At 44.9% G+C, this 22,669-nt stretch overlaps 1 protein-coding gene across 2 annotated transcripts in view; it reads right to left on the reverse strand.

The window, feature by feature from the left end:
* The window catches only part of RHOJ (ras homolog family member J), a 60,528-nt gene extending 58,341 nt beyond the window's left edge, over window positions 1–2,187 (reverse strand). Inside the window, exons 1-2 of one of the 2 annotated variants that reach the window (XM_041476166.1) lie at window positions 1,807–2,121; window positions 1,438–1,650 (exon numbers count right to left, since the gene is read on the reverse strand). In XM_041476166.1, coding sequence (XP_041332100.1) covers window positions 1,438–1,615 — 178 coding nt within the window. In that variant the 5' untranslated portion in view covers window positions 1,616–1,650; window positions 1,807–2,121. Of the gene's footprint in view, window positions 1–1,437 lie in introns of both variants that reach the window. The other variant, XM_041476164.1, reaches the window with a different exon arrangement.
* Between the last annotated feature and the right edge of the window lie 20,482 nt (window positions 2,188–22,669).

Below are 22,669 nucleotides of genomic sequence, written 5' to 3' on the forward strand. Positions count from 1 at the left end.
AGCAGATCTGAAGTTATCACAGGAAAGTGGGTGCTGTTGCAGTAGGAGGCAGCCCTTAGGGATTTTGGCTCATGGAAGCACATATTTCCAACAGGCAGTACATTATGTTCAATATATCTTGTATATCTTGTCTGTGGAGATGTTTTTTTCCAAAGGGATCACTCAGTCTATCTGGTGGGAAGGGCAGAGAAAAGAGAGAGCTGCTTGCATTAGAAGTGACGCTGCCCACTCTTGTGGAGGAAAAGGTCTTCACATTTCCATGGATCAGATTCTGCAATTACACAGCTTTTCTTGTTTGGCCAGTTCATCTGCTAAACCTGACACGGAGCCAGAATGCAAACAGGGATTTTTCCCATTACAGAATACCAAATCTATGATAAACCACGCCATGAAAATTCAGTTTTTAAGGAGGTGGGGAGAGAATGAGGGAAACTCCAACTGCTGCTGCAAGATAAGCAATGAGTTTTGCAGTGCTTCTAGAATCTGTGTCAGGGATCTCATAAAAAACCCCTGCGAGCCAAAGGAGCACTGTGAGAAGAAAAACAGCAGAATTTGGGATAGTAAAACTTAAACAGAGGATTGAACACCAGTTTTAGCCTATGAAACATCTGTGTGATAACTCTGGACACAGCTGGACAAAGTCAGTAATTGCTACAGAAAGAGGCCTGTGAATATTGTACTTAATCTTTGGGTCTGTTCTGCACAGCAATGCAGTGAATATCATTGGTAATCTTGATTATGTTTGTGGTTTTTTCTTATACTACAAATTCCCCTACTACAAAGGATTCAAATCAATCACCTCTTCTGCTTTTCACTACCATCAAGTTGTAGTATTAAAGTGTATTTATAGATGGAGTAACAAACGTCTCTGGAAGGAGAGTTATATACTGACAGCTTGGAAAGTGACTATGCTGGTTTTCTCAAAGATCACTCCTTAAATAGGATATATTCTCAAAGATTATTCCTTAAATAGGATAGCAATATTGTAATTTATGCATCATTTGCCAAGAGGGACAAGATCATGATAACATATATATGTGTATATATATTTAAAAATATATATATATAGTCTTCCTAAATTCAAACTACAAAGCTCAGAACTTCAAAAACTAACCAAGAATACAAAGTGATAGAGGCTGAATTACATTTGTTGTCCCAAAACACAGTGGATTTAACTGCATCCTAACGCTTCTTATTTGCCAAAAACAAGACAAAAATCAGAGGCAAACAAATAAGTTCTCTGAATAAATCCTGCATTGTCCCAATTTTATGGGCTGCCATCTAAGCTGCCTGGCAACCATCCAGGCCTGAATGACATTCCCAGGCAAGAAGTAACCCGTACATCCCTTTTGAACTGTCCTCTCCTCGAGCTGCCTTCACCTCCCACCTGGCTGTCCTGCAGCTCTCGATTAAATTCCTTTTAAAGCACTTTCTTACCTGCATAGTGGTCAAATACAGTGGGGACATACTCCTCTGGGAATGCATCGTTGGCATAGCTCATCAGCAAACAGGTTTTCCCAACTGCACCATCCCCAACCACCACGCATTTCAGCATCTTCTTGGTGTTGCTCCTGCTCCCGTCAGTGCAGTTGTCATTTTCCTCCTTGCAGTTCATTCTTGCTGCTGCCGCTGCTCTGGCTGCTCCCAGGACTTCCAAGTGCACATGAAGGAAAAATGAAGTGCGATTGTATTGACTTTTCCTGAGTTTGGAGAAGGAGGGGGGTGGGGGGGGGGGGAGCAGCAAATCTCAAGCTCAGGAAATCATACTAATGTTTCCAGGCTGTCACAGCCGCTTCTAACAGTTACCAGATCAGTCAAGAGGATCATCGAGGTGAATAAATTAAACACACAGAGAGGAATAGCGTAAAAAGAGAGTGATCTGTCCTTTTTCGTTTGTCCCAGTCAGGAAATCCTCATCCTGCCCGGCCGTTCCCAGTCTTTATTGCGACTTCAGAAAATATCAGCAGCCTGCGGCTTCGATCCGCGTCTCCCTTCCTCCAGCCTGGCCGCAGGAACCAGGGATTCCTGTTAAATCCACTCCATTTTCCATTTCATTTCTACATGGAGGAGAGTCTGGAGGTTTTAAATGGAGTTTTTCCTTTCTTTCTCCAGCTTGCTGTGTGTCAGGAAATCATGGGTTTCCTGCTGAATTCCATATTAGGATCAGTGGGCTTGTGAAGGGCTGCAAACAATGGGAGCTCTGTGTGTATTTGTACTTTGGAGGAACTCTGCCAGGACATGGAGAAAGGAAAACACTAGAGGTCCCCCTGCAGAATGAAGTTTTTTAGGCTCTCTGCTCCATCCAGCTGCTCTCCGGCTGCTGTCCCCGGCGAGGAGGATTTGGGAGAATTTGGAATACGGGAGTGCTGGAGACGCACAGCCAGGCTGAGAGCTCTGCCCCTGTCCCAGGGATTCCTGCTGACTCCAGGCATGACCTCCTCTCATCTCAACTTTTCTCCCATTTTGGGAAAGGGAAAGGGGGAGGTGGAGAAGCAGAGAGGGGGTATAGTGGCTAGATAACGTAAACTTTCTGTCTCTATAGCTATTTAAAGTGTTTGTTACAAAGAATAAATAACTGATTTTTCTGTTCACACACTCAGAAAGTTTCTCTTGTGTTTTTCCTATACCCTCTCCTCCAAAAAATATTTTCCTCATCTGATGTAAAGATGTAAACACAGACAGAGAGAATAAAGTGGAATTAAGAGTTAGAGAAATTAAGAAAGAAAACAAACAAACAAACAACTCCCTGTATGAAAAACAACCCCCTGTATGTCTGTAAAAAACCAGCTTTGAACTACATGATTCCTGCCCCCTCCTCTGGTTTGTTCTGGTGCTTCACGACTACTAAGCATTCTCCCCATTTAAATTCACAACAATCTACATGTACACAAAGGGCAAAACTTCCCGCTCCTTGCACAGGAAAGATTTTGCAATTTCCAGCAGAAACGAGCCAGACATTGACACAAACCCCAGTGCAGCAGCCCAGCACATCCTGCTGGCTGCACTTCCCCTCCACAAGGTTGGAAGGCTTTGAGAGGGGGAAACACTCCCCTGCTGGCACTCCACCGGTGATAAACACTTCCCCTGCCCTGCTCACACCTGGTGAGAGATACATGCCCAAAAGTACACACAAGTGCACACCTGGAAGTGCAAAGAGCAACACAGCCTTAGAAAGGAAATATTATAGCCCCAGACTGTAGGAGTAAGGACAAACACAGGCATAATAATGGAAGTCTGTAGTCCCAAAATATGTGTCCTTCAATTTGTTTGTGGTGAAGAGGCACAACAGACCCACCTGCAACCTCCCCTGGACAGGCTAAGTCTGTCAGAGCTCTTCAATGACCTACCTGTGCTGGATCAGCTCTGGACACCTTCTCCAAGAGGTGCTAGAATTATAAAATCCTGTAATAGTTTGGGTGAGATGGGACTCCAGAGATCATCTAGCCCTAATTCCTCTGCCATGGGACACCTTCCACTAGACCAGGTTGCTCCCAGCCCCATCCAGCCTGGCCTTGAACACTTCAAGGGATGGAGGATGGATAAAACACATGAGCAAGGTTTGTCTGTTCCCCTGGAGAGCCCCAGGGAGCTCTGTTTGGTGTCTCCATTCAGGAGTCTTGGTCATTCAGTAATTTGTGCCCTGGGACCTCCACCTCATCCTTCCCCCGCTCCCTGCTGATAACAGGGAGCTGAGCAGGCAGTGTTAGGCCCAGCATCCCACCTGCCATCAGAGGCATCACTAAAGTGTTTCCCAGAGTGAGGAGATCAGGTGCATGCTCCCAGCTTCAAACTGCAGCCCAAGGCCGAGCTTCATCCAAGAAAACCTGTGAGCTCTGGGCATCAGAACTCCCATTCTCCAAGCATTTGCTCTGCTGATCACTTCCACCATCAGCAACCTGGCTGGGCCATGCTGAGGTGCAGCACAAGTTACAGGGATTTATTCTTTGAGCTTATTTCTAGCTGTAATCGAGGTCAAACTCCAAGCCTGTGCTCTGAGTAGGTACCAGCACCCTGATCCCCTCTGTGCCTTTGCTTACTAGCCTGGTGACCTGGCGGGGAAACTTTGCCAAATATGTAGGTGCATGCTGTTGCAAGGTAATTGCAGAGCCAGAGGAAGAAAAACATTCCAATAATTCATGGTTCAGTTCCCCACTGCCTCTATCAGACAAAAGCAAAAGCTGTCTTGCTTCCCATTTTACACTGGCAAAATCTATCTGCAAGCTCTTTTCCAACATCAGACATACTCCAGTTAAGTCAAGATTTAATGCTAATTGGGCCAGATTTAGGCCTGCAACAAAATCCCCGTGGCTCATTCCTCCCTGATCATAAAGCTGGGCAAGTCCCAGCAGGACTGTGCCCACATCCCCTTCTTTTGCAAGAGGTTAAATGATGAAATTTCCTTGCTGTTTTTCCTAGAGGATTAAAGTGACTTTATTCTCTTACCCTTTAAAAAAAAAAAAAAAAAGATCTTCCAAAATTTAAAGGTTTTCTCGTGCTATTAAGGGGCTGAACTGGATGATCATAGAATCAGAGAATCCCAAAATCATTAAGGTTGGAAAAAATGTCCATGGTGATCGAGTCCAACCTTTGCTCCATTATAACACATCAATGAAATCACAGCACTGAGTGCCACATCCAATCAATACTTGAACACTTCCATGAGGGGTGACTCCACCACCTCCCTGGGCAGCTCATTCCAATGCTGGATCATCCTTTCAAGGGAGAAATTCTTCCTGAACTCCTTAGGTCTTTGCAGACCCTTCGAATTCTAAGCTCTGATGTACGGGACACTTTGTGGGGGACCAGTTTTAGTTAAAAATGCATCAATAAAAAGCCTTATATCCCTCAGTGTGAATAAAGGAAGTGCAGCCATGAAGCCAGAGCCTAAATAATGGATGGCCTGGAATAAACCAACAGGAGGAGTTTATCTTGAAGGTGAAGGAAGGCTGACATCTGACCTGCAAAACTCAAACTCAGTGCTACAAATTTGCTTTCCCTATATAGGTGATATGTGGAGCTTTAGAGGAGTTATGATAAAGTTATAAAATAAGAATTGTATCCAGACTAAAAACACATGTTCTTTTAATCTCATGACTTTAACTCAGTTTGGCACCATTTAGATCAGCTGGATCAAAAAATTTTAAGAGCTGGTTTAGCTTCAGCAGAGTTTGATCGCGTTGTTTTACACCACTTTACTCAGGGGACTGAGAGAGTGTTTACCCCTCTGCTACTCTGGGGTGGTTGTTTTATTTATCTTGGCTGTGTGAATTAACAGGCCAGACCTGTCATCTAGCAGCCTGGCAAAGTTTGAGGCAATCCTGTTGCATTTTACAGAAGATTTGTTAACCTGCAAATGGCAAGTGTCAGTACTGTAGGTTAAGCTGACCCTTCTGCACTGCTGTGCAAGTTTCAGCTCCCCCAAGAGCCCTCCTGAACAACGGTGCTGCTTTCAAGCCCCAGCCTGGAAGCCACAGGGTTATTGGTAATCATTAGCAAATGTCAGAGAGGTCTAATGATTTAGTCTAGATCCAGGGCTTTTTTTTTTTTTTTTTTTTTTTTGCTGTTTCACCAATCAGATTAGAATTGGTCAGATTTTTTCCCAAGATTTCAGTCATTACCATCTCACAAACCCAGTAAGAGCAGGCTGGTTACGAGTCACAGCTTGGGAAGACGTGTCTGAAGCAAAAAACAAAAACAAAAACAAAAACAAAACAAAAAAAACCCCAAAACAAACAGCCCAGTTTATTTCCCACTGATTTTACAAGTTTCTAGCCAAGGGCACCACAGCTCAAACAGATGTGGGCAGGTGGAGTGAAGGTGAGCACCGTGGAGTGAAGATGTCATCTGCGGCACTTTCTAGTCAAGTTTCTCAGGAAATCTCTGCAATAGATGAAGTGCCTCTGACCTTTTGCTAATTAATGGATTTACTGGCAGCAGATTTATTCCTAAGGCTGTAGAGTATCTCCAACTCCCATGTGCTGTGGGGATGCATCACCTTCATCTTCATCAGCACAGGTCAGACAGGGGTGCCTCTCACTGCTTCCTTGGGGATTAGCAAGTTCAAGGCTGGTGCAAAAACTTTAGGTGGGAAGATCTGCAGGACAAGAAGGACTTGCAATTATTTAAATTAGCTTGCAATTAGCAATATCTTGGTCAATTAACTTTATTCTGCATTTCTGTGCAGGCTTACAGGAGGAAAAAGGGCTATGATGCTCTGTCATGCTCTCTTCCCCTGGCCAACATGCCATCCCCACATTTCTCCAGTGTCTCCTGAAATGCAGTGGTCTAACTTTGTGCAACCTTATGAGTTTAAAACCTGACAGTCAGAGCAATGTTCTGCATTAAGTGTTTTCCTCACCAGACTTGACCTCCTTAGGTCTTGTTCTCCTGCCCTAAACCAAGCAGATCTGTCTCTACATTCCCACTCTTAAGAAGCTCCCCAGGGTGGGGGATTTTGAAGGTGACAACGCTGCTGTGAAGCTTTTCTCCCCATGCCTTGCTGCTAGAAATAGACACATTCAGCCACTCTCCTTCCACCTACCAGTGTTGATGAGGAAATGAAGTTTCTGGCACTACTACTGAACTGTAAATTGATTTCAGGCAAATCTTCTCACATTTTTCTTATCCTTTGTCTAATCTGTTTAGATTTTGAGATTTTTTTAGGGCAGGGATTGTGTTGATATTGGACTGAACATAGCAAAACTATATTAAGCTTAACTATAACTGTGCTGTTAAAAACCAAGTTTCTCTGACCATCAAATTCAGGACCTTGCCTGGACTATGCTGTTGTAAGAGCCAGCCTTTTGCAATAAAAAAATCTTTGGGACTTTAAGAAATCCCCACAGTCACCATCTCTCTCACCTCCAGTCTTAGATATTGGGGTGGCTCTTGCTTGTTCCAGGGTTGCCTGGATGGCCCTCCACATTGTGCTAAGATTTAATTAAATGAGAGTATTTTATCCTTATTCCCTCCATCGTCTCTCCCCCTTTCTTTCTGTCAGTCCCATTCATCAGTCTCCCACCCCAGTGAAGTGCTCACTGATACCTCAAGTGAGTTTGATATATTGAAAAGCAGAAGCAGCAAATTCGGGATAAAAAAAAAAAAAAAAGTGATAGTTTGACAGTGACCACAGGAGGGGTCTGGAAGTGCTCTGTGTGAAGCCTTTTTAGAGGCATCTTGCTGTTGGGCAGGTGCTGAGAGTCAGCTTTGAGGCTTGTTGAGAGAGAGCAAGCCTCTCTCCAGCCATCCCACCCCATCAGGCAGCTGCCACCAGCGCCACCACCGTGGTGGCCACGCCAGCATTGGGGGATTCCCTGCTTCAAGCTGCTGCTGCCATGGATATAATTAGTGCCATTGGATCTCCCTTTGCAAAGAGGAGCTAACGAAACAAGAGGCTTCTAGGAGAGGAGGTCAAGCAAAGGAAGTTTCACATCCTGTCCAGCAGAGACCCCTCTTGCTTCCCAGAGGGAGCTGCTGTAAAATGAGGACTGCACATGTTGTATTTGTGTGTTTGTGAATGGGGAGGGCAGTTGTCTACTAGGGCAGATGATTCTCCCTGTTACCTTACAGTTAATTCTGCATCACTGAGCAGACAGTGCTCTCTGTGTGTCACCATCCCCCAGCTGGTGGTACTTATCCAGAGTCTGCATTTCCAGCTGTTTTCTGTTCACAGGTGTTTGAATTTGGGCTTTGAGGATGAGTTTTCCTCGGAGGTGCGAAAGTTCCCTCTGGACACTGGAATATCTGCACCTGGTGCATATTGTCCCTGTTTGCATCAGAATTCTCTCATTTCCTTCCAGAAAATCACTGGCTGTTGCCTCTGCCTTCTCTGCTTTATGGTTTTGTACTTGCACGGCTCTCTCATGTTCTCTTCTCTTCTCTTCTCTTCTCTTCTCTTCTCTTCTCTTCTCTTCTCTTCTCTTCTCTTCTCTTCTCTTCTCTTTCTCGTTGTTTACCTGTCCCTGTCACAGTGGGGAGAAGTGGACTTAGGTAAGAATTCAGCCGGGGATTAGCATAGCAGAAAAAAAATCAGGCAATTTCTTTCTCCCTACCTATGATGTTTTCCATAGAGATTTTTTTTTTCACCTAAATTACATTTATTTTAGGTTGAGCAGTACAGCAGGAGGTTAAACAAAGAGAAACCTCATCTATGCCTCTTCTGCATCTCCAAATGGCATTTGCCTCTGCTGATGGAGGACTGCTGGGAATGTAAAAGGGCTGCAATCAGGAAATCAAGCAGCACTGAGGGCACCAACATTTTGATCAATTAGCACCATGTGTGCAGGTACTCAGTGAAGTCATTACAGGGACAAATCTGTTTTGTTCAACTCTGAGTAATGCTTGGGACATAATCTGCAATTTCTTTAAAAGCAGAGAAACTTCCCCAAGTTCGATGGGTCCAAATGTAATGTTTCCAATGGGGGAAGAGGTTCGTGTCTAAAAACATGCCAGCTGGAATCTGTAGGTTTTCAGCTTCCCCCTTTCCAGCCCAAATTGCCAAGCTGGCTTTATCGTTGAAATGAACACACGTCTGATTCATAAAACATTCATGCAGAGTTTTTACTCTCTTGGAAAGAAGGGAGCAGGCTGCTTCCAGGAAGGGAATGTGCTTTTTTGCTTCATCTGATCTTTCTGCCTCCGCTCAAAAATAAGCAGAAGGCTGCTGCTGCCTCCACAATCCAGGAGCAGGCAGACAGGAGGAGGACCAAGGTGGCAAGCAAAGGGATGTCAGTTTTTGTGCTGTCTCCTTGCTGAGCCTGTTCTCGGCAGGGTCCTGTGCCAAAACTCTGCAATGAGGCCTGGGAGCACCATTTCCAAACCTGCTGCTCAGACTGGCTCAAGTGGAGTGGATCATCCAAGTAAAGCCCTTATCTCATGAGTGAAAGAGGAATGAGGAATGCTTCCTTTTTTTTCTATTTGTACTGCTGATCTTCAGGGCAGAGACCAGCTCCTGCCTTGTCTGAAGGGTGTGGGCCCATGACACAGCTAAACCAACTTGCTGATTGCCACCCTGAAAGTGCTTGGTCTAACCTGACAATGAGCTTTTTAAAGGAGAAAATGCATAGAAAACTCTTCTGCTCTTTTCCCCCGTTCTGCATTGGTTTTCTGCAGGCTGACGTCCCCCAGCTTGCTATAGGGACAGCTCGATTTTCCACAAGTGATGAGAATTATGGGAGAAGTGCTGGCAGCAGAAGGTTACTTTGCTCCTTTTGTAGGAACTGGAGGCTTTATTTGCACTGCCAAATCATCCTCTTGCTTTAAAGGTGTCTGGGTGTGGTGGGAAAATGAGTGAGGAGCGTGGGCAGCCTACCTAGACTGCTGAAATGTCCAAAAATCGCATGAGGCTTAAGGTTAAGGCCTTAGGTCAAAGCCTCAAAACCTACAAACAGCTGAGCATCAGTGGAAGGGGGAGGGAGAGGTGGAAAATAGTCAGAAGCAGCACTTTTGCTGCAGGTAATGCAGGTGTCAGTGTACCTGTGCTGATGGGTGTGGCTTGGGTGTGGCAGGAGCTGCAGCCACAGCCCTGCAGCCACACCATGCTGGGCATTCATGGCACACTCAGGCTGATTTAGGAACTCTTCACCCATCTGTGCCTCCTCTTTCTTGTCACTTCCTGGCTCATTCCTTCTCTGAGAGGGTGCTGACATGTCTCAGGAGAAAGCTCTGCTTTTCCAGAAGTGAAATTCAGGTATAATGTCTCCTGGGGGACCTGTGGCTGCTGAATCCTGCGAGTGCTGCTGTGCTCTGCAATCAGTGAATTCTGGCCCCATGAAGCTTTCAGGGGTCAGTGCTCCCATTCCCTGCTCCCTGTTCTCCCACAGTGGCACATTTATGTAAAATGAGCCTGGCTGAACATTAGCCACCATCTCAGAGCTCTCTGGGTTAGCTCCCAGTGCCTGCCATTGAATGGCAGGAATCCCTGTGGGTTATTTCCCTTAGTTTAGGAGCAGTTGGGACCATCCTGTCTTCATGGCAGTGTATTTAGCACTGGTGATACCTCTGGAGATTTAGTGGGCACAACTGACTCCTAATATTTTCCAATTTTGTTTGATAAATATGATGTAGATGACAACTACAGTGGATCCATTCCCAGTGAAATATTATTGACTGAGCTTAACTCCAACATAATTTTTCTACTGTTTTCAGGAGGTGTTTGGTAATAGTCAGATGTAGGTTGCTGTTGTAATAGCAAATGTTTAGAAAGGAAGATCAGTTTTCTTTCTTGTCTCTCTGATTTGTACCCTGCAGGCATCAGACCTGATTATTGGGCTGCATTGGGATGAACTCTACATATTCTGATATGCAGAGAATGCATAATTTCTCCTCCTTGCCTGTGGTGGTGGATTTTGGGCAGAGGTCTCTGAGCCCTCTCTCAGGAGGGGATCAGTACAGTGTGGAGATGAACAAACATCTCAAACCAAGTGGGTTTATTTCACAAATGAAGCAAAATATTAGAGAAACTGACTTGAAGACAACAAGCAGCTGATGAGCATCAGTAATTTACACTTCAGACTTCTATGATGGATTTTGCTCATCCCTGGATGGAGCAGAACAGCGCCCAGTTTTCCTGCAGGCAGTCTGGAGACACAGCCTGATCTCAGTAGGCATCCTCCAGTAGAACATTTCCTTGGAAAAGCTTTTCCCAAAGCCCACTATGCTCATCTGAGCCCTGTGACCATGTGTTGCCCTGGATTTGCCAAGGGTCCCAGCTGTGAAGCCTTCCTTTTGTCACACACTCTTGTCTTTTTCCACCAGGGCACCCAAGCAGCCTGAGAGCACAGAGCTGCAGAAATCCCATCGTGGTCACACCCTCCAGAGCAATTCCTCCTTATCCCCTGGCCCACAGGGCTTGTGAGGATGGTGAAGCACAGCCAGGCTCCCACACTCATCATCATCAGCTGAGCCAGGAAACTCTCGCGGCAGATGCTGTTCAGGCACACAACAGCAAAGAGAGCAGATGGCTTCCAAGAGCATTTCAGCCTTTCCTGTCCTCTCTCAGCCATGCCTCAGCCCTACCTGAGGAGGAAAAGGGTTGGAATCCTGGAATATGTTGTGACACCCTCTCTGTCATGGGTGACAGCCCTATCCTTTGTTTGCAAAGGAACAGCAGGAATAAGAGGCTTCATTTCAGCCAGTCGCTGTCACACTGTTTGAAATCCTCCAGTGGCTTTTAGTCCTTCCTGTAGCTCATCCTCAGAGCTTCATCCACTTTCAAAATGCTCATTGAGACCAATTTTCCAATTTTAGTTACTGGTTAACCATTATAAATTAAAATCCCCATTTAAAGCCATTCATTAAATATCTGAATTGTGGCATGACATCTGAATAATGGCATGGTGCTTGCATACATTTCTCCTCTTTCTTAAATGTCTTGAGTACTGTTAATTTTTTTTTTTTTTTACCAGTTTGGAAGTACAGCTTAGATTGCTACCATTTCAATGCCTCTTTCAATTTCACCAAGATAATTTTGGACTACATTTTAATTTTTGGTGAAAAAGAAAAAATTATAAGAAATAGAAAAAGAGTAATACATGGGATAACACAAATAAACTTACTTTATAGGTTTTCCCAGAAAAGGAGCTGTCAAGCTCTTCAGAAATCTGTCCTCATGAGATTTCCCAAATTTTTGACCAGGTCTTGTTAAGAGTCCTTTTCCAAATTTGTGCTGAGGTAAGGAGGATTGGAAAAGAGTCCATTGGGAAATCGTCTGAGAGTGGGTTCATGTGACAGCTCTTTCTGTGACTTGTCATGCCGTGAATAGCAGAGCAACAGCCTTTCAACACTCACCCATGTCACTGCCTGCCTTGCTTTTGATGGAACTGGGGTGAGTGGAAACGAGGGAAAACTTAACCAGAGCTTTTTATTTCCGTGAAAGGTCTGGTTTGCGTTCTCATCCAATGTTTGCGTAATCTGATTTAAGTGCCCTCGTGTCGCCGTGGCCCTGCTCCCACGGCTCTGTGCTGGCACGCAGGGTTTGCACCCAGCAGTCATTGGGAACACGCTCCTGTCACAGCCAGCATTGTGCCCAGGGACAGGGACACTCAGCAGCTCCAGTGGGGCAGAGGTGCAAGTGACAGTGGGGAACCAGAAGGGGAAGTGTTGTCCAGCTGACGTGTGAGGTTCTGGGCTTGCCAGAAATAGCAGCCCATGCCCTTGACCCATGGCCACTGGTTATCTCTGGCTAAGATAAATGCCATTGAGTCATGTGCTGTGCCTAAAGCAGGTTGCTCTGAGTGCAAGCTGGGGGCCAGAGTAGCTGTTTATGGGATTTTCCTGCTGTGAGACCTGCTGCTCTGCAGCACTAGGGAAGGACTGAGTGTAAGGTGCTAAAATGGAAAGATAAAGAGCTGCTGGAGTGAGTCCAGAGGAGGCCATGAAGATGATCAGAGGGGCGGAGCCCTTCTGCTACAAGGAAAGGCTGAGAGAGTTAGGGTTGTTCAGCCCAGAGTGACCATACTGTGACCTTTCAGTACCAAAAAGGACTCCAGGAGAGCTGGAGAGGAACAATTTATATGGGCAGAGCATGATGGGACAGGGAGGAATGGCTTCAAACTGAAGGAGGGTGGATTTGGATTAGATACTAGGAAGGAGTTGTTGACTGTGAGGTGCTGAGGCCTGGCCCAGGCTGCCCACAGAAGCTGAGGCTGCCCCATCCCTGGAAATGTTCAAGGCCAGGTTGGACGGGACTTTGACCAACGTGGCCTAGTGGAAGGTGTCCCTGCCCATGGCAGGGGGTTGGAATTAGGTAGTTTTTGAGGTCCCTTCCAACCCAAACCATTCTGTGGCTCTGTAATTTCTGTGTAAACTGTCCTGCAGGTGCCACTCAAGCAGAGCAGGACTCAGGTCAGGGCTCCTGTGCTTCCCTCTGTTATAGCAGAGATGTTTGCCTGGAAATGTCCTTTAGGAAAGTACATTGCTTCTCCCTACCCAGCTGTATCAAAAACCATGAAGATATCAGCAATGAACACCTGATGACTTTCACAAGGGAGCCTTTCCTTAGTTCAGCTCTTTCATCCTCTTGTTGCCTCTCCCTGTTGAGACCATCCCATTGACTGGGCTGGAATTTGTGCTTGAATTTGTTGCATCACACAGCTCCTACCAACTGCTGCCATTCTGCCCCAAGAGGCAAAATCCAAGTCTGGACAATTCCTGTGACTAAATTTCTTTGGCTGGCAAGTCCCTTGGTTCCCAGCCAACACAGATCAGTTTGGAAACCAAGAAGCTGGCAAATTTCAGGGTTTCAGAAGAATGTGTTCAAAATGGGCTTGGAATACAAAAAGATAAGACAATATAGACATGAGATCTTCTCAGGTGCACAATCACATCCCACCTTTTCTTCCTTTCAGAGTGTAGAAACCACATTTACATCTGAGCAGGATGGATCTGGTGGGGCAAGCAACTTCCCATAACCACGAGGTTACTTCTCACAACAGGCAGCTGCTCACAGCTGCTGTTTCCCACTGTGGATACACACAGCTTTGCTGTTAAGATGCAGGGGGAGAACTTGAGCTTTCAAACCCTAACAAGCTATTTGCTTCTCCTTCTCTCTCTTTTTTCCCACAGCTGACCTCCGTGTCCAGCCGTGAAGGCATTTTCTGTTTTACGAGTAGCGGTGAGCGGAGTGCCAGCAGGTGAAATCCCAGCCTCTCCTGCCTCTCTGTAATTAGCAGCCCCAAAGATGGAGCAGTGTCTGACCCCGTGACATTTTTTTTCCTAAGGCTTTTATTAATTTGACACTGGTTTTCATAGCAACTCACCAGGGAGCTGTAACAAACACTCAGCTGTACCTGACAGAAAATGGGGGGTTTATCTGCTCTAAAGGTTATTCCAAGCGTCAGAGGCCAACTGTGGTTTGGATCCTGGGGAACTGCTCCAACTGTTTGATGGGAAAAACATAGAGCACTAAAGTGGGAACATTACAGTTTAAAAACAGGGTTTCTGTCACCTTGAGCTACTGAGCTCTGTTATTGTGATCTATCCAAGCTCCCACTCTCTGTGGAGCAGGCAGGTAGGGGACTTGTAACACCCTTAATGTCACTGCTCCTCAGGGGGCCCTGCCTCCAAACTAATTTAAAATAAAGTTTTTGTTGTTTCATTCATTAGCTGATGGAGAGTTTTTTCCTTTTATGAAGTGGGCTTTTCTGTTGTTTCTACAAAAAAAACTGTTCTCAGTGCTCCCGTGATCACTTTGCTCCTGCTCTGCCCATTTCTGGTAGGAGCACACTGTTGCACAGTAATTCTTAGACATTTCAAGTTGCCTGCTTTTTTGGGCCAGACACTGTGACAATGGCCATAGCATCTGCAAGTTTGTGGGGGTTTTTTGTTTGTTGGGATTTTTCTTTGTTTTGTTTTGTTTTTGTTCCAGTGGACTCAAACTTTTGGGCTCATGTGGTCTTTTGTCTCAAGTGTTTTGTCATTATCCTGATGAAATTTGATGGCAGTGTTCACGCAGTGCATGCTCTACCTGGACAGGGGTATTTCCTGTCATCCTTTCCTTGATAAACTTGAAGTGCCCTGTTGGAAGATACTTCTTCCCTCCTATGGAGTATCTTGGCTTTACCCCAAATTCCAGTCACAATCTGGTTGCTACAATCAAGGACTCTGTCCTCCCCTTACTGATACATGATTCTTCAGTAATTTACAGCCTATTCTGTCTTTTCTCCTGCTGTTGCCCACCTTGCAGACACCCCTTCAGCGAGGAAGGGTGTGGTGTTCAACACAAAGACATCATTCAGGGCTCTCTGGTGGCTCAGGACATGGTTCAGTGGTTACAGGGTGCTGCTGGATTACCAGTTGGACTCAGTGATCTCAAAAGTATTTTCCAACCTTAATGATTCTGTGATTATAGAATATTAACCTATTTGTTTCACATATCCCTTGCAAGGCTCATTTCTCCCAACACGAAGGTGGTTTTAAGGTATCCATTGCATTATTGGCATTTTCACCTTTTTTTAGCCCATACCTTGGTTCTTCTGCCTAAGAGTTTCTCCTCCAGCATAAATGAAAATTTATAATTCTCTTAATATTAGGCATTGCTCTGGGATGTTTATCCTATGAGCCTTTTGTAAAATCCAAATTGTTTCTGAGAAGATTTTAATGCACTCGACAGTGGAGTGATGGACCAGTCAGCTGTCAGTCCAGAATTAGAGAATCACAGAATATGCTGAGTTGGAAAAGACTCTCCAGGATCATGGAGTCCAACTCCTGGTCCTGCACAGGACAGCCCAAGAGTCACACCCTGTGTCTGAGAGCATTGTGCAAACACTTCTTGAGCTCTGTCAGGGTTGGTGCTGTGACCAGTCCCCTGGGGAGCCTGTTCAATGCCCAAACACCTCTGGGAGAAAAGCTTTTCCCTAAACCTCCCCCTACTCAGGTTCATGCCATTTCCCCTGTGTTTAAACAGCATTGTAGTTATTAATGCTGCATTCCCCCTCTGCAGATTTAATGGTGGTGGCCTAAGACCTGTACAGCCTAAATTTTAACTATTCTTAAACAGATAAATCTGACATTTAAATTCCCTTGAAAACTCATTATTTTCTGTCTCAGATTCATTTAAGATCTCAGCAAAGCCCACATAAAATGGCCTGTGATTGAGACAGCAGTTCTTCCCTCTCTTACCTTGTGCTGGGGCAGCATATGTGGTGATGTGTGCCTGTTAACTGCAGGTGGGGTGTTAAATTCACTAACACCTGCTGCTAATCCTGCTGAGTAGGTAAATAGGCTCATGCTGTTGTTCTTTTCTAGCAGCTTCCATCTGCAGTGAGGTGAAATTTGAGGTACTGCACCTTGCATTCATTTGCAAAGCAAAATCATTCCTAGATACGGGCATTTTTGTGGAGAAGGAAAGGACAAAGAACAATCCAGACATCATAAAGCAGCAGTCTGTGTCCAAAGCATACCCTAGTTTCACAGCTGCCAGCAGAGAGGGGTAAGCCAGCCATGCAGACAACAGCTGCATTGCCAAGGAACAAAATTACAGAGCCAGATGTTCCTCTTGGAAGTACATTACACTGAACTTGGTAGATGAGTGCAGTAGCTGCCAAGTGCTTCTCTTATTTGGTCATAGGTAATGATTCCTCTATCAGGGAATGTGGAGGAAAAAGACCACACAGAATATCCTCCTCAAAATGCTGTAGTTGAAACATTAACTTCTCTTGGGCCAGAAAGATTTGGGAGCTCCATGGCAACCTTCACATCTTGTTGAGGGATAATGTTGTTTACTATCAGGCACGAAGTGAGAAGCTTACAGCTACCGAAGCCAAATGCTTTCAAGGTATTTGCTACTGAGAGGTGACTAAAAGACAATTTTTATAGCAACCACAGTTGTTTGTGGGCGCTGTTGTAGTTCTCAGCTCAGGCTGCAAGTGAGAAGGAGAGCTGCTGGTTCTGTGTCTAAAGCAAACACCGTGAGCCCGGGTTTCTGAGGACGTGTTGGTGCTGCAGCCACGCTCTCATCGCAGAGCCAGGCTGAAAGAAGGAGCTGGCTGTGAGCAGGGACTGGCCAAGGGAGGAGGATTGATATTCTTTAGGGAGATCCACCCCTCCACAGACCCCAGGCACTCCTGTAAGGACTCATCTAATGGGAACTTAGATGACTGAATCTTTGGAAAGAGGGAATATTGGCATCTCTGAGATAACTGGAGAGATAAGTCATGTCTTGCATCTCTTCAGTCATCTTTCTTAAACTCTCTGAATCTGATCATGCTCTCCTAGGACTCACAAGTTGCAAACTCGGTTCTTTTTTAAAAGTACCTTCTATTTAATAACCAAAGAAATGCACAATAGTCCAAATCCCTCTGCCAAATAAATCTGTCAGTAAGGAACTCACCCCTAAAAATTGCTTTGGCCCAACATTTCCTGTACATATTACACTTAACTCCTGCACTATCAACAAATTTTAAGATCCTACACCTCAGGGATTGCTGCAGATCATAAATGAAACCTGCAGATCATACTGAGATTTTTTTTTTTTTTATTCTAATCACATCGAGTTCATGGCCCCACTACTTATCTAGGAAGGGAGGGAAAAGGTCAGGTTAAGCACTGAGGGTTGGGAGAGAGAACACACCGTGCTGCCTGCCTGTTTTCCCTGGGATTGAAGGACAATAACTTTCTCTCCCCACCTAGTGGTCACTAAGAGCCTTTTAGCAGAACAGGAACCTAAACCAGGGTGCTCAGCAGCAGATCCATGCTCTAATTTTTCCACAAAATGGGAAAATCAGGGAGGAGATGGTTGCTCCCTTTGCTGCAGGTTATCTAGCTCAGATGAAAGCAGAGAGGAGGATCCCTGGAGGATTCCCTTTTTACTCCAACACACTTTTAAAATATGGTGAGGGTAAGAAGCTGAACTGATGGTAGGAAATTACTGTGAACCAATGACTGGGCTGTGGCTGCTGATTTTTCCTTCTGCTATAATCCTCCTCCTGTGGGTTTTGTGGTGAGTGAGAGCAAGTTTGAAATGTGACAGGCACAGAAACATCTTCATTGCTCAACAGTGTGTTTGGCCTGGCTGTGGTTAATTCTGGAAATAGTGTGGCATCGGGTGAGGGGAGAGGAATATGAAATTAAAATGAATATGGATGTTAAGCAAAGCTGATGCTGACTGTCCTAAATATGAATAAGTAAGTCAGGAGAGTGAGCAGTGAAAGCAAAGTTTGAATTCTTCCCATTCTAGTGCCCTAAGGGGTTATCAGTAACACGAGGAAAATAAAGAGGAGTTAAAAACACGGTCATAGTGCACAAGGCATTCCCCTACCTTCCCTGAGACTGCTCATCACACGTATCCTGTGGGGAGTGGGCCTTTTGGGGAAAACAGTGCTTCTTTTTCCTTTTTTTTTTTTTTTTTTTTTTTTTTTTTTTTTTTTTTTCTATCCCTCCTTTAGAGCAGGTCACAAGACATCACAGAGATGAGCCCTGCTGGTACTTCCTGCTGACTCTGGGTTACCCAGGGATGTCTCCCTGCCTCAGAACGAGATGATCTCCTGCTGAGTTTCCCAGAACCTCACTGCAATTTTGTTAATCTGTAGCTGTGAAATGAGGGTAATGATATTTTTCTCGCTGCGAATAAAACTTGGAAAATGAAAGCTGAAAACTGTAATTAAAGACTGCAGCTATGTCAAAAGTGCTGACAGAGGCTTTATCATTTACAGGGCAGCTCGAGTGTCCTCTCCAGCTGGAAAAGTCCCAGGGAGCCCCGGTCCTCTCCCACATGTGGGGGCAGGGCCAAGGCAGGGGTCTGGATCATCAGCTCATGTTCCAACAGACAAAATTCCCAGAAGAATTTTGTAGGAAATCCCTGGAACTGGAGACTGCCCTGAGCTCTTTGTACCTTCCCTCTGGATGCAGACCCAGGCGATCTCTGGGGACTTGGAGGTTGCTCCCTCATGATGCTGCTCCCCCATCTCACCCTGGCATACCCACTTCACGGCTTGCTGATGAGCTTTCCCCTCCTGTACACTAATAAAGTCTTTTAACTGAGATTTGAACTGCTCTCAGCTCCAGCAAATTGGGACAAGCTTCCCTGGAGAGAAGACAGATGTCTCCCCTCAGACTTCCCACCACTTGTCTCAGGTGTCAGACTGACTTTGTCTTTAATAAGTACCTAAACCAGGGAGAGAAGCTGAAAGCCCATGGGAAGGGATCAAATTATCCTGTGGCTCAGGTGAGGAGGAGAAAAAAGGTCTGGCAGGAGGTTTCCACATGTGACACCACGTTTCTGAGTACAGTGGGATCAGTTTGGGATGGAAGAAGTGCAAGTTAAATTCCTTCTCAGCTAAAACCTAGTTATTATTTTCTCCACTTGACTCTACAGGGACCTTCATGCTGTGCCTTAGAGTGGTATAATAAAGCAGATGGAGAGAAATGTGCATCCTCCCTCTAGCTCTCTTATCAATACCTCTGCTGAACAGTAAATAACAGGGAAAGGGAGCTCACTTGTCAATGCTCCCAGCTGCCGTGGTTCCCTCCAAACATACAGCCAGATATTTATTGCTAACTGTTCTGAAATATAGAACAGCATGGGACAGGGCTGTGGACACATTGTCTTGTTTAAGTAAGATATTACTGACAGCCAATGTTAGAGAGCTTGGGGTTTTTATATTTTTATTTTCAGCAGATGTTTCCCGTACAGAGGGTGCCAGAGAAGCTGTCAATGTAGATTAACTGACTAATTTCAAACTAGGTCAGGATGACAGCTAACCCTAATATACACTTGGGCACCTAAAGGGTGTGTTTGTGGGGGTGTGGGGCTGATGGTGCTTTGCTGGTCGGGCACAGCACAGAGGGGGAATGCATCCCTTCCCCACCATCCTGTCTCTTGGTCCTCCCTGGGCACACCAGCTCTGGTTTGCTGTGGGCATGTTCTCCCCTCCTTGGTGGGTAGGACCCTCCTAACTGAGGCCACCTGCATGCTTCTGAAGCTTTACTTGAGGCCATTAACATGATGAATGGAAGTGTTGAGTGGAACTGAGCAGGACAGAGCATGTCAGGAGCCCAGTGTGCTCTCAGTCTGAGGACAGATTGGTGGGACACCTTTGCAAGCTCCTGGAAGCCACACTTCCCTTGTTTCACTGAAATCAAGACATCCAGCATCTACCACCTCCTGCTTTCCCACTCATCCTGTCAAAGAGTGAAATGAGTTTGGGCTGGGTACTACGTGTTCTTGACACTTACTCTAGCTTTTATAAAATCACTTTATAGTTCTCCTGGTGTTTATAAACAGATTGTTTAATCATTTGAGCTATTCTCTTTCCAGACTGATGGTTTTTTTGGTTCCCCAGACCCTCATTTTCCACCTTTAAAAGTGAGAAGTACTCTGTTTACTCTCCTGGTGTGCAACACAAAACATTTTATGCAAGAAACAGCAAACTAATATTGCATTGTAGCAACTATTCTGAGTCATCCCGAGGATTAAACAGGAACAACAGCAGCACTAGGACCTGAATGTTCAGAGAGATAACAAGGCAGCAGGGAAAGGCTGTGCCAGCAGCAGCATCCCACCTTTGCACAGGGTGGGTGGCAGCAGTGGTGGCTAAGTCAGGATGGGCTGCAGGGAGAAAAGCATCTGCCAGACAAGAATTTCACACAATGGAGCATCGCCAGAATCCAAACATTTGGGTGTTGGGATGCTGGAATTTTGGTATTTTGGCAGAGGTACACTGCTGTCCATCTCCCAGCGTGGAAAAGCCAAATTTGCCTTTTCCAGAATGCACTGATGGACTGAAAGAACTGACAGGCCAAAGTCAGACCTGTGATTTCTGTCATATCCACATTAATCTCTGGTGCTGAATAAAATGAAAGAACCCTGTAGTTTAATAAAAACTGAATTAAGTTCCCAAACAGTTGTTTAAAAAAAAAAAAAAGTTTCTTTTTGTCTGGCAATGCTTGATTGACCTATTTTGGTGGATTAGGTACTGGGACAGGATGCTTATATAAACTTTCTTAATAAGCTGTGCTAGACACAAACATCCCTTATGAAAACTATTATCTTCTTGCTGCTGACAACTGCATCCTTTTTATTGTTCAGAACATAACACAATGCAAAAGTACAGAAAATTCAGAAGACACTTTTATCATTAATAACTTCTTAATTTTCCCTTTGCCTATCTTTCAATTAAGGAAAGTAAATGCTTAAATCCAAGTGTACCATTGCTATCTTGGATCTGAGTTTGTGATTTCTATTCCTCACAGCTTAGAAAATGAAAATTTGGGGAAATACCATCATTTTGTCATAATACATTTCAGTTTCAAACACTCTTGGTGTGCGCCATCACATGAAATATTTTTTAATTTAACATTAAGGAGGAGTTTTGATGCTATGCAGTGGTTCCTGGGGCTCTCTCGTTACATGTAGGATGATATCTCAACATTATTCCCTTTCTATGAAATGTGAGTCCTGTGCATGGCCATACAAGCCAATACTCTGAAGGAGTAAGGGGATGACTGAATTCCTGAAGGTGAGGGAATATTTTAGCCCAAAAATGGACCCAGGACTTGAGGTGAGGCCTCACCAGTGCCCAGCACAGGGCATCCCCTCCCTGGTCCTGCTGGCCACACCATTGCTGATTCAGGCCAGCTGCCACTGGCCTCCTTGGCCACCTGGCACAAACTGGCTCATGATAAAGGTTGCCAAATCAGGTCCTCTTTGTGTTCTACCATGGTGTTTTTCCTTCAAACCACAAGTTTCCAGTAACCTTTGCTGATGGCAAGTAGCTTTCTTTTCCCTTTCTGCCTTTCTGTAGTGCTTTCCCACGTGACAAACAAAATCATTTAAAAGTGATTATTTTTTTCTTAGTACTAAAGCAGAGGTATCATGCTCCCAAGTCAAATATTGTCATTATTTAAAACAGATATTTTCTTCATTCCTTGGGTATTTGGTCAGAAGAAATTAAGTCAGCAGAAAAAATGGTCACAAAGCCCAGTTGCCAAATATTTCCATTACAGAGAGCTCTCAATCAAGCGTCTGCAGACATAATGAACAGAAGCTGCAGCCAAGCTCACAGAGTACTGGGGACAGTTTAATGGGAAGCTCACAGGGCAGACTGCAGCTCACTTATGCAGGTACACCCCTTCCCTCCCTAAAAGAGTACTTAAAATGAGAACGATTTGATTGTAGGGTCACTAGAGGCATAAAGGAAAGTCCTTCAGAAAAACCTGTCAGTCTAGTGGTGTGCAATAAATGCTTGAGATCAGCTGCAAAGTACACTCACCTTGGTTCTTGGGGAAGTGACCCAAGGGTTGCTAGGAAAAGGAATCTTCTGCTTTCAGTGAGATCAGGGGTACTGGCTTCTGCACTTGTGTCCTGGTGTTCCCTGGTGGTGGAGAAACCTGTGGGACCCCATGGTCACAACAAGATCTATTTCAACTTTTAACAAACCCTAGCTGGGAAGACATCTCACAAGACAAACACAATCACTTTTTTCCTTTCTTTAGTGGCTGACAAAATGGCCCTAAGGAAACATCTTGCATCCTAAGAATATCTCAAAGTAGAAGTGAGGTGAAAGTGGGCAGTGACAACAACGTTACCCCTGTGGCACTGCCATGACTGGGTATTTAGGAATACCCTGGAGGTGTTGAACAGCCTTTGGTGCAAACACTCCTCTATTTTGGTAATAACCTCACTGACTTAGTGGTGCAACACTTCTAAAGCAACTCAGGAGAGCATCTGTCCCTGTTAATATGAAGTATTAAATAAATACATAGCAGAAATCAACCATGGAGTGTTACTTGATGATGATGAATTGACACCGAGCACCCAGAAAGAGCAGAGACTGAGCAAATTACACTTTATGAAACAGAGTGTTGAAAAAAAGCTGGAATATATGCAACCTTTTCAAAATGGTAGAGAATCTGGGCCCTCATCCTAAGTCAGTGAAAGGGATGTGAAGAAAAGGTACACATTCCTTTTTCTCCTGGTTAATTGGCTGGCTTGCCCTATCTCATGGAGTTATCTTTTTAAATAAAACCTAGTTAAGTGATGTTTGAGCAGTCAGGCCATCCATAATTCAGGCTGGCGAGTTGCTGGCCCTCTGAAGCTGGCTCTGAAGGTACAGAGGACAAAGCAGTGACAATCTGCTGAGGATATTTCAGGGGATATTTCTCTGGCTTTGGGGAGACAAAGAAATGCACAGCTCCACAATAACCTACAAAACACATGAAAGCTCAAGTCTTC

Source organism: Pyrgilauda ruficollis, unplaced genomic scaffold (genome assembly GCF_017590135.1).
Source record: "Pyrgilauda ruficollis isolate IOZ18807 unplaced genomic scaffold, ASM1759013v1 scaffold38, whole genome shotgun sequence".
Lineage (NCBI taxonomy): Eukaryota > Metazoa > Chordata > Aves > Passeriformes > Passeridae > Pyrgilauda > Pyrgilauda ruficollis.